The 15,895-nt window shown below is 43.0% G+C and overlaps 1 protein-coding gene across 1 annotated transcript in view; it reads right to left on the reverse strand.

The window, feature by feature from the left end:
* Tom1l1 (target of myb1 like 1 membrane trafficking protein) overlaps window positions 1-12,307 on the reverse strand; it is an 18,629-nt gene extending 6,322 nt beyond the window's left edge. The window contains exons 1-4 of the mRNA XM_055619588.1: window positions 12,183-12,307; window positions 9,718-9,802; window positions 7,871-7,949; window positions 368-517 (exon numbers count right to left, since the gene is read on the reverse strand). Of these exons, the coding sequence (XP_055475563.1) occupies window positions 368-517; window positions 7,871-7,949; window positions 9,718-9,802; window positions 12,183-12,240 (372 nt within the window). The 5' untranslated portion in view covers window positions 12,241-12,307. The remainder of the gene's footprint in view (window positions 1-367; window positions 518-7,870; window positions 7,950-9,717; window positions 9,803-12,182) is intronic.
* Window positions 12,308-15,895: the final 3,588 nt, after the last annotated feature.

A 15,895-nucleotide genomic window follows, 5' to 3' on the forward strand; every position in this document is an offset into this window, starting at 1 on the left:
AAATAAATAAATAAATAAATAAATAAATAAATAAATAAATAAATAAAATGCAGCTGGGATATAGCTCCCTTGGTAGAGAGCTTGCCTAGCAACCCAGGGCTTCAGAGCTTACTACTGCAGAAACTGGGTACTTCGGAGGTGGAGGTGGCAATATCAGTAATGCAAGATCATCCTTGGTTCCACAGAGATCATATCAAGGAGAAAAGAAGAGGAGGGGAAGAGAAGGGAGGGAATGGGAGGGGAGAAAGAAAAGTGCTTTATGCTTCAATTCTAGGTAAATAAAGGATCATTACAACAACCAGAACTGTATTATTATCTTTCTATACTTAGACATTTACCATCCCCTGATATAAATCAACAGCCTTACCTTAATGAAATTCAAGATTCTGTTCTGAATGTCCAACGGCAAGGTATATCTGGGATTCAGCAGCTTAACTAGGATATCTTTAACGAACTCCTTCTTCACAATCAGAGATTGGAAGCTTGGACCACAGTTCTGCATGCACATGTCAATCAGCTGAATTAAAGAGCAAAGTCAGATGTTACAGTTCGCTAGCAAAATCCCTTCTGAATTTGAAGACCAAACAAATGCTACTAAAGAATGATTTCTGTTCCTGTTCTAATTGACAAACACCATTTGTTTCCTCTAACACTAAACTGTACGGCAAAATGTTAGCTTCCAATATTACAAGGAAGAAGCATAATAAAACCACCCGGAGGCTAGAACTGATGAGAATGCAAACAAGAGCCCTAGCAGCACATGGTAGTAAATGCCACCTGCTAAATGCAAGGTCAAGCAAAACACACACACATTAGATTATGTAACATTTGCGGCAGGTTATCTAAGGTCATCTGGTACCTTCCTGCTGTCCTGCTGTTGTTAACAATGGCACGCCCTTTCACTCTTAAAAGTCCTGGTTTGGATAATAAATTGCAGTTCTGTCTAGCAATAGATCTTTATAGGCAAGTGTGATTATTTAAAGTCAGGTGGCTGTGTGAGAATTTTAGAAAAGGCTCGTGCTGAGCTGGGCTTTGAAAAATGACCAAGGAAAGTAGAATTGAATACACACTGGTATTCTAGATAGATAAGTGCTGCTACGGTTTGCATTTGGAACGTCCCCACAGGTCCCTGTGTTTAAAGCTTGCTGATATTTGCAGGCAGCGGAAACTTTAAAAACAGTGGCTAGTGGGATGTTCTGGGTCGTGCGTGGCAGGGAAGCCTCAAAGGGGATTATGGAACAATGACTTCTTTCCTTCCTTCCTTCCTTCCTTCCTTCCTTCCTTCCTTCCTTCCTTCCTCTCCCTAGTCATGAGGTGACTGATTTTACTCTGCCACATGTTTCAACCCTGGTGTGTTACCTAGCCACAGGCCACCAGATAATGAATGTCTGAAACCACAAACCACAATGAACCTTCTTCATAAGCTACCTTGGGTAGATATTATAGAGATTCCTGGAAAGAAGACTAATATAAATCATGCTTGAATAAATAAATGAATGAATAAATAAATAAATAAATAAATAAATAAATAAATAAATAAATGTGGCAGAGTGTATCAATTATCACAATGGGAGATTCACACTCCACTTTCTCTCTGGTAGTAGTGTTTTGATGTAGGCAAATTGAGAACACTGGGAGGGAGGGTACTGCGGATAAAGTCTGAGAGAGCGTTATCTAGACTGTACAGAAGTGTGTCTGGCTGGATAGAGCCCAAACATTACCCGGGAGTCCCTGAAGGGCATTTGTTAGTCAATGTCATAAAAAGTTACATTCTGGACAGGTACCAGCAGTACTCTACAGAGGAAACTTGGAAGATGGAAAAACTGGGAGTGACAGGTGACTTGGTAGGCACTCACCAGAACAGACCCAACACAGAAAAGTGTGGAAGTAGGATGGTGTGAGTACACCAGAAAGGATTAACTGTGAGGAAGAACTTTGTATATGTATTTTCTGAAGCATGAGGACAGAGAGCTAAGAGCCCTTCGCTCTGCATGAGGCTGAGGGTGCCTCTCCTGGAAATAGGGGGTGGGTGATAGTCTGGGGACCCAAGGGGTGGAATTGGTGGGACAAGATTTAGGTATTTTAGGTTTAAAAGGAAAAGTAAACATTCAAACATGTTTAGCAAAGAATTCTCCATTCACAGCTGCAGGTCAGGAGAGTAAAGGGCCATGAGAGCGTCATCATGGCCACCAAGGAGAAGCAAAAAGGAGGGGATACCTGGGACATTGAGTCTGAGAAATGCAATGAAGGCAGTGAAAAAGCAACAGAAGAAAAGAAAACAAGCAAGAAATCAAGCAAGCAAGCAAGCAAGCATGCATGCAAGGAAGAAAGAAAGAAAAAAAGAAAGAAAAGAAAAGAAAAAAAAATAATGTTGGTAAAGTCAGAAGAAGCTTCCAAAAAGAAGGCTGTTAGTAGTTACTAATATGGACAGAACAACTGTAATGTGTCCACTGACTAGCGGGGCCATTCATTACTTTGAAAAAAACAACACAGGCACAAATTGAGCTATGAAAGAAGGAGCTGCAATGGAAAAACTGCACGCGGAAAGCCAATTTCTAAAAATGATCTAAAGGTGAAATTAAATCTCCAGGCCACTTTGTGTTTGGGAGACCGAAGAAACTATGCCCTGACCAGGAAAGTTGTCATCATCTCCAGAAAAACGGCCCCGGCATCTGACTTCCCAACATGCGCTGTACTTTGAGTATCACTTTGATGCAATACAAAAGTAACAGCAGGTACACAAAGCTATACTTTTAAAGCAATGAGACTGTGGAAGCAATCAGAAAATATGGAAGCTCTGTACATGAAGCTACATGGGGACACCTTTTAAAGCAAAGGGAGAAGCAGAAACCACAAGGAAGTAAAATATTATTCATGTAAGCTAGCTAGACAGAGTTGGAAAGGCAAAACAGAAATGATGCTGAGCTTGTCTATTAACATGAGCTTTTAATAAGTGAGATGCTAAAGACTAGTGCCTCTATTCTGGTGGTTCTCAATCTTCCTAATGCTTTAATTCCTTTAATACACTTCCTCATGTTATGGTGATCCCCTCAACCATAAAATTATTTTCATTGCTACTTCATAACTGTAATTTTGCTACTGCTAATGAGTCATAATGTGAATATCTGTGCTCTCCGGATGGTCTTAGGTGACTCCTGTGAAAGCGCTGATCGACCCCCAAAGGGGTCCCAACCCACAGGTTAAGAACTGCTGCACTGTTCAATGTGACCCCATGGAAATACTCAGGCGACTGCTTGTGCTTCCACATCTCCCTTTGCCTTACAAGTCAGGTAAATGATGAATTTCTTGCTAAATATTGCCCAGACTGACTTTTATCTTTGGCATACCAGTACTTCATGGTGGTGAGCAATATTCCTGGGAGGTACATGCACAAAAATCAGAGTCAACAGAAAGTCCTGAGACTGTTAACATCTGGAGATCAGCAGATGTTTTTGTGTTTTCCCACTGGAATCAAGAGTGTCAGGGCTCATTATTTCTATATCATCTCCTCCATTATGTCTCCAGTCCTCACCCCCCAGCTCACTTGTGTTCTAAAACACACTGTGGCAAATGAGCAAGCTTGCACGAGTCGCTTAACTTATTTTGCTATCCAGCTCTGGTGCAAACGTGCTTGGACAACCCATCTTTGGCAAACAGGGTCAGTAGGAATCCATAACCTGAAGTAGGAGAGAGAACTGTAGGAAACAGGCAACCAAGAAAAGTGGGAGTGAGTGACCCAAAGCTTTACCCATCTCTTTTTGTGCTTAGCTGAGCAAATCGCTTACATGAACTCGGGTCAACGCTGTCCACATAATGGGCATTGTGCCTCCTTCAAGGAGCTCGCTGTAAGAGCCTGATGAGTTGTGACATACTGCGAGAGGGAGGCACAAAGCGGGGACCTGTGCAAATGGTAACCACCAAGACCATCTGTATGTATGGACGATGTTCTAGTATGAGAGAACGCGCCTATCGATGGAAATATAAATTCTTTACAGATGGAAGAAAAAGAGCTATTGGGCAGTTTTGCTTCTCTAGGTAGGTATCTAAACGATGTCCATCGGAGCTGTGTCTGGACCACTAACATTGACTCCATGAAGGCAAGGATATATTATAATAGTCACATCCAGAAAAAAGCTGTCTTATCATTTCTCCTGTGATAAGCTACTGGATGGACACTCACCTTCACATTAACTCCTGAAATCGCTGTAACTCTTTATTAGTATGTGTTCCATAAAGGACTATTACGTTTCATTTATTCTCAGTAACTCGCTCAACCACTTTTCATTTGACAATGACAGTAGTATTTGCTGAGGTTAGTCACAATTGACTGATTCAAGAGTCTAGCTTAGGGCAATAAAGCTTAGTAGCAACTCTGAACACAAGACAAAGCAGAGCTGTTGACTTCTGGGGCTGGGAGTGTATCTCAGTAGTAGGGCCCTCCTCTGGAATGCACAAGGGCCTGGATTCTCTCCACAGCATTGCAAGAGGAAAAAAACCTAAAAAGCTACGGACTCCTTGAAAAAACTACACCAATGACTGTTGGTTTAAAAAAAAAATCACAGTATAGTCAGATTATGTCAAAGATCTAACAAAGGGTGGCAAGTCCTTGTAGAATTCAAAATGACAGACAATATGAAAAACATTCACAATTGACTTAGGATTATATCACTTCACAGAAATAAGAAGGAAATATTACATGGGAGATGACTTTTTAATTAAGAGTCTATTGATAAGCCTATAATTGCCTTTGACAGACATTGGGCAATTCTCTCTGAGGCTAATTTCTCTCCTAATTTAGTTTAGCCTAAGAGAATACTGAATTCAGTGCAGAGAACTTGAGAGGAACTCCGAAAGACAATGAGTAAGCTGAGCTGAGGTGCATGGCCATTCTTTGTACATGCATCTACCAAGATGCATTTTGGGAAAACTCAAGAGAAATTTCTTCCCTCTCATGGCCCCTTGTCGATGTGGCCAGCCTACACACGTATGCAGACACACACTTCAATCCAGATTCTGTATATGTGAAAAAATTGTTATTTCTCTTTTAGAATCTGGCTTATTTGTTCAACCCAATATATCTTTTGTTTGTTTGTTTTTGTTTTGGTTCCTTGAGACAGGGTTTCTCTATGTAGCCTTGGCTGTCCTGGACTCGCTTTGTAGACCAGGCTGGCGTCGAACTCACAGAGATCCACCTGGCTCTGCCTCCCTGAATGCTGGGATTACAGGCATACACCACCATGCCCCGCTCAACTCAATATATTTTATAGGAATGTAATAAGGGGGAAAAGGGACATGAAATAAGGGGAACTACTGGGCATAGAAAGGGTCTAGTAAGAGGGGAATGATGAAGGAGGGACGGAAAAAAAAGGGATGAATAAGAATAATGCTTACTGATACAGATTAAAATGACACGAGGAAACCCACTGCTCTGCATGTCAACTTTAAAATTAATTAAGAGAGTCTAAGAGATGGCTCAGTGCTTAAGAGCACTTGCTGCTTCTTCCAGAGGACCCAAGTTCAGTTCCCAGTATTCACACTGAGGGGCTCACAACTGCCTTTTACTCTAATTCCAGGGATCTGACACCCTCTTCTGGATTCTGAGTGCCCTTGCACACGTGCCATATACACTCACATAGGCACATACACGTAAATAAAAATAAATGCTTAAAATAAAGCAAGGAAAAGAAAGAAAATATAAGAAAAAGCAGGCATCTTCCTTGACTTGGATGCTGACAATGAAGTTGACTTCTGAATCTTAACCCTTATGTAAGCATGGGCTTTCAGACCCTCTGGTTTTCATATGCTGGTAGGGCAATCACAAAACAGGTTAGCTATAGTAAGAAGATGGCCATGTAATGCAAAGAAGCAGCTAGCTGGAATAAAGTTTGAAAGGCTAGACTAACAGAAAGGGAGGCTGGAACCCTAAAGAGAAATGGACGATCCATGGGACAACATTCTACAGATGTCCTCCTCCTCCTCCTCCTCTGAGAGGGCCCTGTCCAGTCCAAGGGAAGAGGAAAACATGGACTTGGAGATTTAAAACCACTGAAATGTCAAGGAGTCTACACACAAAACTAACAGAAGCAAACCACTAAAGAGGATAAACAACTGTAAGATGGCAACGTGATACCCACATGTAAATAAGGAAGGTAGTATACATTCATACTACCCCTCCTTTATCTTTCCCACTCAGTTCTCTTGACCTTCTGTACTCTTGAGATACTCTAGATCCACTTCATTTTAGCACTGCCTACATTTCTCCCTACCTTAGTCTAAAAAATACCTTCAATTAGACCCCGAGTCTTCCTGGAGAAACTAGGAGAAACGGGATGAAGTTTGAGGAAGAAAGGGAAGGGACTTAAATCAACTCAGTCTATACTGGATCCACTGGTATTTCTGACTCTGTACTGTGCATGTAGGATGGTGTTGAAGACACAAACAAAACACACGAGAGACCTGATTCATTCTAAGAAAAGTGGTATGAAGAAAGGGCATAGAATTTAGAATCTTGGGACTGGGTTCAAATTTCACACATGATAACACTAATAGCAAGACAATGTCAGTACAGTCACTGAACATTCTATGTTTCATTATCTTGTGCAATGGAACTGATAAGACAGTTATCTCCACTGGTGGTCACAGCCTTGTACCAGGCATTTCTTTTATTTGTTTTTGTTTGTTTGTTTGCTGTTGTTTGAAATAGGTTTTCACTGTGTATCCTTGGCTGTCCTGGAACTCCATCTGTAGACAAGGCTGGTCTTGAACTCACAGAGATAGGCCTGCTTCTGCCTTTCCAGAGTGGGAATTGAAGGCATGCGCCACCACTGCCCAGGTAACATACCAGGCATTTCTATCCTGGTCCCGATACCCTGGTATTCCTACAGAAGCATTTTATTCCTTTCTAAACAGTTCCCATCATTCTGTAGTCTTCACGAGCAGGCTGCAATGATTTAGAGACAGAGGAGAGTCTAAAAACCAGGAAGGAGGAAAATGTCTTTAAAACTATAGTCAGATCACAAGGGAAGGGTTTGTTCTTTATTTGTAGCATGGGTACTATTTAGTTAACTTCTTTTCTCCAGTAAAGAGTAAGTCTCCAAGTAAACACTATGTGATACATTATTTTGCCCTGTGAATCTAAAGGTGGTGAATAATATTGACATCTGCATTATAACCTTCTATTAAACACTGCCATTACCCCTAAAAACAGTGTGCTGTTGGCAATGCCTATCTGTAGTCTAACTTCCAGAAGAAATGAGGAAGCCGTACAGCTCATTTCCAATGTAAAAAAGGCCACTCACCAATGTGACTGAAGAGGTAAAAACCAGGGGGAAATGGGACTATGTCAATAAGAGCTCACTCCCATCTGTATCACAAAAGAAACAGGGCACAGGAGAAATGCATAAAGTGACAGAGAATGTTCTCCAAATTTCAACCATCAGAAGAACTGGCTGAAACTGAAGGGGATGCCAGCACCACAGGATTCCACAACGGTGCTGAAGGGACACAGAAAGCTGTCAGAGAACCGTCTTTCACACTTCGTTTTTTCTTCCTTCTTCAAACATGGCCAGCAAATACAAACACACACTTATTGATCCATTTACCTCCTATCAGTTTTAAACTGCAAGTTTCAAGATCTTGATCAAGAAAAACGGATTCTGTAGGAAAGTTTTTGTTCTACAAAATTAGACAGCACTGGAATTAACTGAACTCCCTTCTGCAGTCCTCGATAGATGAAGAAGCTTAAGCCATACAGTCCTGAATGAATTATTACCCAGGGCTCGTCCCTTGGATTACATTTTTTAACTCATTAAAAATGTTAATTCTAGGTAAGAAACCCAACAATCTTAACTATAGCATTAAAAGTACTTACTGACAAGGAAAGTTGGATTTCTTTGTGGTTGTAGTTTTTGGAGATCCTTTTCTTCAGGGCTTTCACTGCATCTCTTGGCCTATAGCGACACATACACTGAAATCAGGGATTTGGATATAGAAGCAGTCTCTATGAAAGCAGTGTATAATACAGAGATGGAAGTGGCTTAAGCCTAAAGATCAATATTTGATTCTGTTGACACGTTGGGTAGGCCACTAAATTTACCACATCTAAGTTTCCCTGTGAGATAGATCACACCAACTACCACACACCAGAACTCCCCGGTTGCACACAACTAAGATATTTATGTAAGAGTATTACAAAGAAAACACTGGTCACAAAATGTATGTACACTGGCTTCTGTCAAGGCACAGAATCAGGTTATAAGAAATGAACCCCAAAACAACAAAAGAAAAATGATCCTGTTAAGACTCTTAGCACTTCCTGAGTACCTTATAGGTAAGGTGATATAAGAATCACAGCAGTTTCTAATTCTCGTATGCTATAACTTTGTTGGGAAGATCTTAAAGCAGAGGATCAGAATTCACTTTGTTAGTGTTTTCTTTCTCAAGATAAATGAAGAAATTGATAATAGTAATGAAAAGATTCATAGAGGATCTAAGTACAACATAGATTATATATATACACACAATACTATAATACTATAAATACAAGACTATATAAATGTGTGTATATATTATTATTATTATTATTATTATTATTATTATTATTATTATTATTATACATGTGTGGCTGGGAAAATGCTATGCAAGCTTGAGGACTGTATCAGGACCCCCAGACCCAGGTAAATTGATGGAGGACAGATTATAGCCTGTCTATTATTCTAATGCTTGCTTAGAAGATAGAGATGGACCCCAGGGGTAAGCTGGCTAGTTAACTACCTTTACTGCACAGCTCTGGGTTCAACTGAGACATCCACAGGAGAGCAATTGAGGAAGACCCCTGATATCAGCCTAAGGCTTCCACACAGACGTGTACTCACACACATGTGAACACACATGTATTTGTGCACACCACATACAGAGTCACATTTAAAAAATCTGCTTCTGTTAGACTGTAAAAAAAAAAATCTGTAAACGCTTAAGTGTCAACCATAGGCACTTGCCATTAATATATAACCAATAATTATGCTGCCATGTTTTCTTCATCAGCACACACTAGACTAAATCTTGTTCTACCAATTATCCCTTAAGAATGTTCAGGAAAATGAACAAGTTTCACCTTTTATTATAACCTATGACTAAATTCAAAGTAGTAGTCCCTGCTAATGACTTTCTTTTTCCTTTCTTTATAGCTTCAGGTTTAGCTATTAATACACAGAATATCTTGTAAGAGCCAAGTATGAACATGGGTGAGCTGGCACGATGAAGGATAAACACTGTCCCCTCAGTTGTTTCCTGATTAATCAAGAGGGTTGGTCACCACCTGCATGGCCACCACTAGAAACCGCGTAGCAGCTAGCAGCTTTGGCATAATGCTCTTATTACAAAACACTGGCAATTAGAGCGTGGGAAAGCTCTCAAGAAAGAAACAATTTATCTTTCTCTGAAAAAAATTTTAAAGCAGGGAATTTGAGTGAGACAAAATTTAAACTAGTAAAGAAAAGGCAAAGGACTGGGACAAACTGTAATGAACTCTCAGGGTCCTCTGCATGCTGGAGGAAGGAGTTGGCCCCAGCCGACCTGCCATCCTCATGAGGCAAGAGATGCCTAAAGGATGGTGAAATTTTCTTCCAACAAAACCCCCAAAACTTGGCAAGGGAAACCATGCCTCGGTTCCGATGGGTCTTCTCAGGCACAGGTTCGCAGGCATCACCTTGAACTTACCCGTCCTGTGTGGTGTTGATTATGTCACAGATATGCATGAACTGGCCCCAGTCTTCAGTCTGAACTCCAGCAAATGTAGCCTTTTCTGCAAAGATAAAGCTGCCTGTGTTGAGTCTGAGACACAGCAGAATAAAAAAAAAAATCTCGTCTCCTTGAAATAATCTGCTTGGGCTGCTCTCAAAAGTACCATTAGGTTTGTGCTAACAAAGGGTAAAGTGTTTTGGTTTTTTTGTTTGGGTTTTGTTTTGTTTCTCTCCTCCTAACAATTCCTAGTAATTGAGGAAGTCAAGGCCAGAGTGCTGCTGTTGCAACAGCAATGAGTGAACCATTAAGAAGGCCTACAACAGCTGGCCACAGAGCCAACACAGACTGGCTAACTCTCCATCCTTCAGCCTCTTTGGGAAGACAGAAGGTCAGATATGGGCAGTCACGGGCAAGGTGAACAAACAACAGACACATCTCTCAGTCTTTTCTCTCTTAACCCACCACTACAAATGATGTAAGAGAAATTTAGACAGAGTAAGGGAATTATCCAAGGATACGCATCAAGTAGGACGTAGAACTTGCATTCAAATCAGCGTTGTTTGATTCCACTGTTTATATTTTTTAATTATGTATTGGAGGGGTGTGAGGAAAAAAAAAGGAAGTATTAGCACAATTGCAGAGCTTGATGGCTTCTGGCATCAAACTTACACCAGGCAGATTTACACCCTCACGCTCGCTCTTGACAGTCCCTTCCCTAGATGGCCTCTTTATGAATACAGAATGAGGGGTCAAAGAACCTTTAATGCAGTGTTTCTCAACCTTCCTAACACTGCAACCCTTTAATGCAGCTCCCCCTGTCGTGGTGACCCCCAAACCATAAAATCTTTTCCGTTGCTACTTCATAACTACAATTTTGCCATGGTGAGGAATCGTAATGTAAATACCTGTGTTTTCCAATGTTCTTAGGTGATCTTTACGAAGGGTCATCGGGCAGTATACAGGTTGAGCACCATTCACATTCGCTAATGTGAATGCATTTACTGGCTTCTATGACAAGGATCACCAGGCACAGCGCAAACCACAGTGTGACACTTTAATCTGGTTCCAAATGGACAAAGCTGAGCCATCTTGCTTGTATTATTTATTAGGCATGCAATGCTCTTCCATCTAGATACGTCCTCCTCCTCCCTCCCAACCTGCTCCTTCCTAGAAAACTCCTAGTCACACTTCAAAGGCCATGGCTGAATTTGTTTCTCCCTTTCTGCATGTCATAAGTGGTTTTTAGTATTGTAAAGGTGTCTTACAGTGGTTACTACAGACTATGTCCATTCTCCTTCTGGGGGGTGAGACCATGCCTTTGCGAAGACATCTAGCTGGTAGTCCCAAATGTTTACAGAACTAAAGGATAATGTGACATACTGCTGAAGTTTCTTTTGCCTGTAAATATCCAGCGTGGACCCAATTCTGCTCAGGACTCATTCTAATACACTTTTCAGCAAGGAGATAGGCAGTTCACAAAGTGTTTTGTTTTTTTTTTTTTTTCTCAAGGCTGGGCACTCTCTCCATGTTTTGAAGACTCGGAAACTCAGGTTTAACTTCAAAGGTGTTCTCTGTCCCTACAGTTCTCTGTCCCTTCAATCTAAACTTTCTGAATCTGAGCTCTCCTTACAACTACCAGGCTCTGAGGATTTCATCACCCCACTAGGTTCCAGACAGTTTATCTGTCATTAATGCCTCCTGGTGCCACACCCTGTCCTCGAGGGAGTTGGTCAGGAGAAAGAAGGGAGCTGAGGTGGTCAAAGGCCAAGTGCAGCCGGTGGCTTCTGCGCCCACAACCTCTGTAATTCTGAGCACAAGCACAAGGTGAGAAGGGAGGACGGCGCTGGCTGGGTGCAAGGGCCCTGTGACTGCAGATGGCCCCTCTCGCAGTCCTCCTACGGGACAACGTGCATTTTTCAATCTCCCTGTTTATCAAACTCCACTCAGATCGCTTGTGCTGTGCGCTCAATTGAGAAAAGTGGTTTGGAGAAAAACCTGCCTCTCCAGGTGAGATCACACCAACTAGCTTCTCTGAGCCTTCTCTTCCTGATCTGTAAAATGGGCACAACAATAAAGTGCTGGGAGTGGACGCACTTTATGAAGAACCTTCCCGGGGTCAAGAAGTTTCCACTTTCTCCTCCCAGCGGTCCCAACACTCCACGCAGTGCCCGCGGGTCACCTGCGTTGGCTCCACTCGAGCAGCTGATATCCAAAGGGAGATTTTGCATTTATTTTTTTCAGAGAGGTGCCAGCCCGAGTGCGCCAAAACCGAAAGGTGGACAGCTGCCGCAGGTGGCACACAGGTGGCGTGGGAAAGCTGCGGGGGGAGGGTAGCATTTTCTCCAACTTGGTCCAACTCGGGCCCCCACAGTGGAGTCGAGCCGGCAAAGCTCCCACGGTCCCCCAAGCCAGCCGGCACGTTGCTCCCCGTGGCTCCTTACCTACGAGATGACCCACCGAGGTAGCGTAGGGATCGCGGTGACTCTTCCCAAACGCCATGGTAGCTCCTGAGAGCCCTCCCAGGAAATCCGCCTCCACCGCCCTCCAACTCGCGACTCCTCCCGCTGGGTGTCCGAGGCTCCTCCTCTCTGCTCCAGCGCTTCGTGGCCACCGAGAGGCGCCCGGCTGCGCGAGGGGCGGGGAGCCGCGGGGAGGCGGGGAGGGGTGAGACTTGGCGCACCTGCCCGGCGCGCTCCTGGCGCTTCCCGCCCCGCGTGACCCTAGGTGGGATAAGAACCGGGGTGGGGCTGTGTGGTCTAGGCCTGGAAACCCAGGGCCCGACTCCAGTATCTCCACTGGAGCGCTGAAGACATCTTTTCTCCCCTTGGAGACTAGGCAGCATGGGGTTGGATGCTAACACAAACTGAGGGTTCATTGCTAGGGTTAAAGCAAGGACGTATACCTCTCTGGTCACTGCCACAGTCACACACCTCCATCGAGCACAATGAGATTTCGCCTGTTCCCAGTCCCGCTCCAGAGATCCCTGGACCGATTCTTGCGCCCTCCTCTTTAAATCTGAGCAATTGGGAGGAGGATGGGTAGCCTAGGAGAGCAAGGGCCTCCCTGGAGCCCGGGCCCTTTGTTTCTCTGTTTCCAAGAGGGACCACAGGGCGCCGCCACACAAGCTCTTGGCTTCTAACTCCATCTCCTAGGAGCCTGCTTTCCAGCGTCGGAGTGAAAGGAGAGAGGGGGCTTTCCTGGGACTCTGGCAGAAAATATGTTTGGAATGTAAATGCGCATTAAGAAACCAGACACCCCCCCCCCCCCCGAAGCTTCTGTATTTGAATCAAGATTTCTTTTTCCTTTTACCCAGCTCACAACAGCTAAACCATGCCTCCAATCTATAGGATGCCTCCTGAGAGGCTGGGCTAGTGCTGGTAAATTCTGCTTCCTGTGGCTAACTGGAACTCAGCTCCACCTATGTAGTGGGTTTATTTTTCCCCTGGAAAAGGTGACTAGGAAGAGCAAGAGGACCTGGCCGGACTCATGCTTTGGTCTTATATGTTTTAGCATAGATGCCAAAACTAATTACATTGTGCTCCAAGTACAATACAATGCAAATACATTGCTTTATTGATCTGGAATCTTCCTCCTCATCTTATTCCATCTCTTCCTTCTCCTCCTCTTCCTCCTCTACGAGAGAGCTAACACCAAGATTCTACAATGGAAAATACAGCATTTTTGTTGGGATAATATTTCTCATAATGAGGTTGGACCTACCCAAAATAGGGCTTTTTATCAGGATCACTAGCTGTTGCGTGTGGTGCCATTTAATCACAACCGATGTTGTTGGAAGCCTCTTTTGGCAACAACAGCAGCCCGATCTCTGTTTCGTGTTATAGTCCCTAGCAAGTCATTTTGCCTTCACTGCAGTGTGTGATGGGGCAGCATTAAAGAGAAAGTCAAATTCAGCACAAGCTAAAATGCTGATGACCTTCTATGGAGGGTCCCAGCACTTTATACAAGAAGTTGGAAGTAACCAAGGATCCCCATAGATCATTTATCCCCTGCTTCTACTGAGAGGGTGATTAGACTTTTTGTTTTCCTCTGCTTGATTTCCTTACATGGCAAGTTTGAGAGGGAACAAGAGGAAGAGTAGTGGCTGATGACTATTACCACGTGTGATCTGAGCAGACACTGCTCTCCAGGCTGCTCTAATAGCCGTCACCAGTCTATTCTATGCCGTCACTTTCTCCATGATCCCATTCTTTCCCAGAAGTGAACGCCAACCCAGTCAGTGTTACTGTGCTCTAGGAGAAGGGTATTAGAAGTCACAGCCGAGCTGAGGTCAGAAAAGAAGCATAATTGTAAACAGAAATTAAAGATGAAATATCTATACCGCTGGGCCGGAAAAGTGGCTCAGTAATTCAGAGCACTGGCGGCTCTTCTAGAGGACCAGGGTTTGATTCCCAGCACCCATCTGGCAGCTCACAGCCGTGGGTAGCTTCAGTTCCAATGGATATGACACTCTCTTCTGGCCTATATGTGTACCAGGTACACATACGGTGGGTAGATATACACACGGGCAAAATATTCACACACATAAATAAAGTTTAAATAAGTGAATAAATGGATAGCAAGAACTTACACAGTTTCAACACTAAGAACTGTTCCTAATCATTTTTTATTATGTGTATATGTATGATGTATGTAGGCATGCAATGTATGTGCGTGTGTGTGTGTATGTGCGTGTGTGTGTGTGTGTTGGGGGTGTGTATTGGTTAGATGACAACCTCAGAGTTTTGTTGTTGTGTTGTCATTGTCTGAAGCTTCATAAGCCAGGGCAGATGGTCTGGGAGCTTCCAGGAAATTTCCACTCTCTGCTTCCCACCTCACCATAGGATCACTGGGATTGCAAATGCATGCTACCACAGCACACCTTACGTGCATGTTGGAGATGCAAAGTCAAGTCCTTATGTTTGCAGGCACAAATGCTTGAACACACACCACACCCTCTCCCCAGCCTTGCTAATCATTTATGTATGGATAAATCATGATACTAAGGAAAAATGAGCAAGACACCACTTTTCAAAATGTGTTTAATGACCGCAACTAGAAATCTTTCATTACTGTGGTAGGGAAAGCCGCAGAAATTTTATTTTTATAAATAATCTGAAATTCGGGAAGATAGAGCTGTTATATGGCTTGGCTAGAGCTTGAAGCATGGCTGTCTGATTTTGGAGCCAATATTACTGCCAATGTCTGAATGACTGAGTGGTACGCTTTACGTGTTAAAAGATTCTGTTTGATTCAAAGTGAGACCTTGACGAATGGGCCAGTCTACCTTACTGTCACACTGTCAGAGTTCTGCTCTGCTCTTTTCATTTATTTATTTATTTTCTTTGCTTGCTCAAGAATGATAATGGGTTCTGTGCTAATGCCGTAAATTAGATGCATTCTACATTCATTACATGATTAATCCCATAGTAAGTATAAAACCAGATTTCACAGATTAAAAGAATTATTGTAGATAATTTTTCACACCATCGCACTGCTACTGAAAAACCGTCAGACTCTAGATTCTGTGATTTTAACCACTGCGCAACACCACCCTTTCTCAGTCCTGGATAGCAGGCTATGCATGCATGCTAGCACTGGAAAAAGTAGGTTGGGGGGAGGCTGCTTGAAGAATGAAAATGAAAGCTACTACATCCAAGTGAATTCCACTACTGATTCTGTTTCTTGCCACTGAAAACTTTTGGAATGTCAAGAGCTAGATATGGTTCTGGAAGTCACACAGTCTCTGTCACCAGCGTTTTAGAGTGATATCCAATGAAAATGAGTGACTGCTCCAAGGTCATCCAGAGCCAGAGCAGGATGACACAAAAAGAATAGTTTAAGGATGATAGGTCCACTCTTCCTCTTTTGCATTTCTTCCTTACTTTAGTATTTAAATATGATCCTCCAGCCTGTCTAGAGTATCTTCTGTATTTCCCTGTACTCCATCTTTTCCATCTCTCCATCACACACTTGCCCATCATAGTGGCGCCTGTTGCAAGTACTTGGGGGTCTTTCTTCAGGCCATCTCGGTCAGAAGGACCCCAGTTATTTTTAACAATGCTGTAATTTTTAAATCCCTGATCATGAAAAGCGAAGTTCAAAGACCAGCTTTTCTACTCTTTCTTCTTCTGGAACAGCTATCAGGTTCAGGAGG

The sequence above is a fragment of the Psammomys obesus genome, unplaced genomic scaffold (assembly GCF_907164565.1).
Source record: "Psammomys obesus unplaced genomic scaffold, mPsaObe1.curated_primary_1811, whole genome shotgun sequence".
Taxonomy (NCBI): domain Eukaryota; kingdom Metazoa; phylum Chordata; class Mammalia; order Rodentia; family Muridae; genus Psammomys; species Psammomys obesus.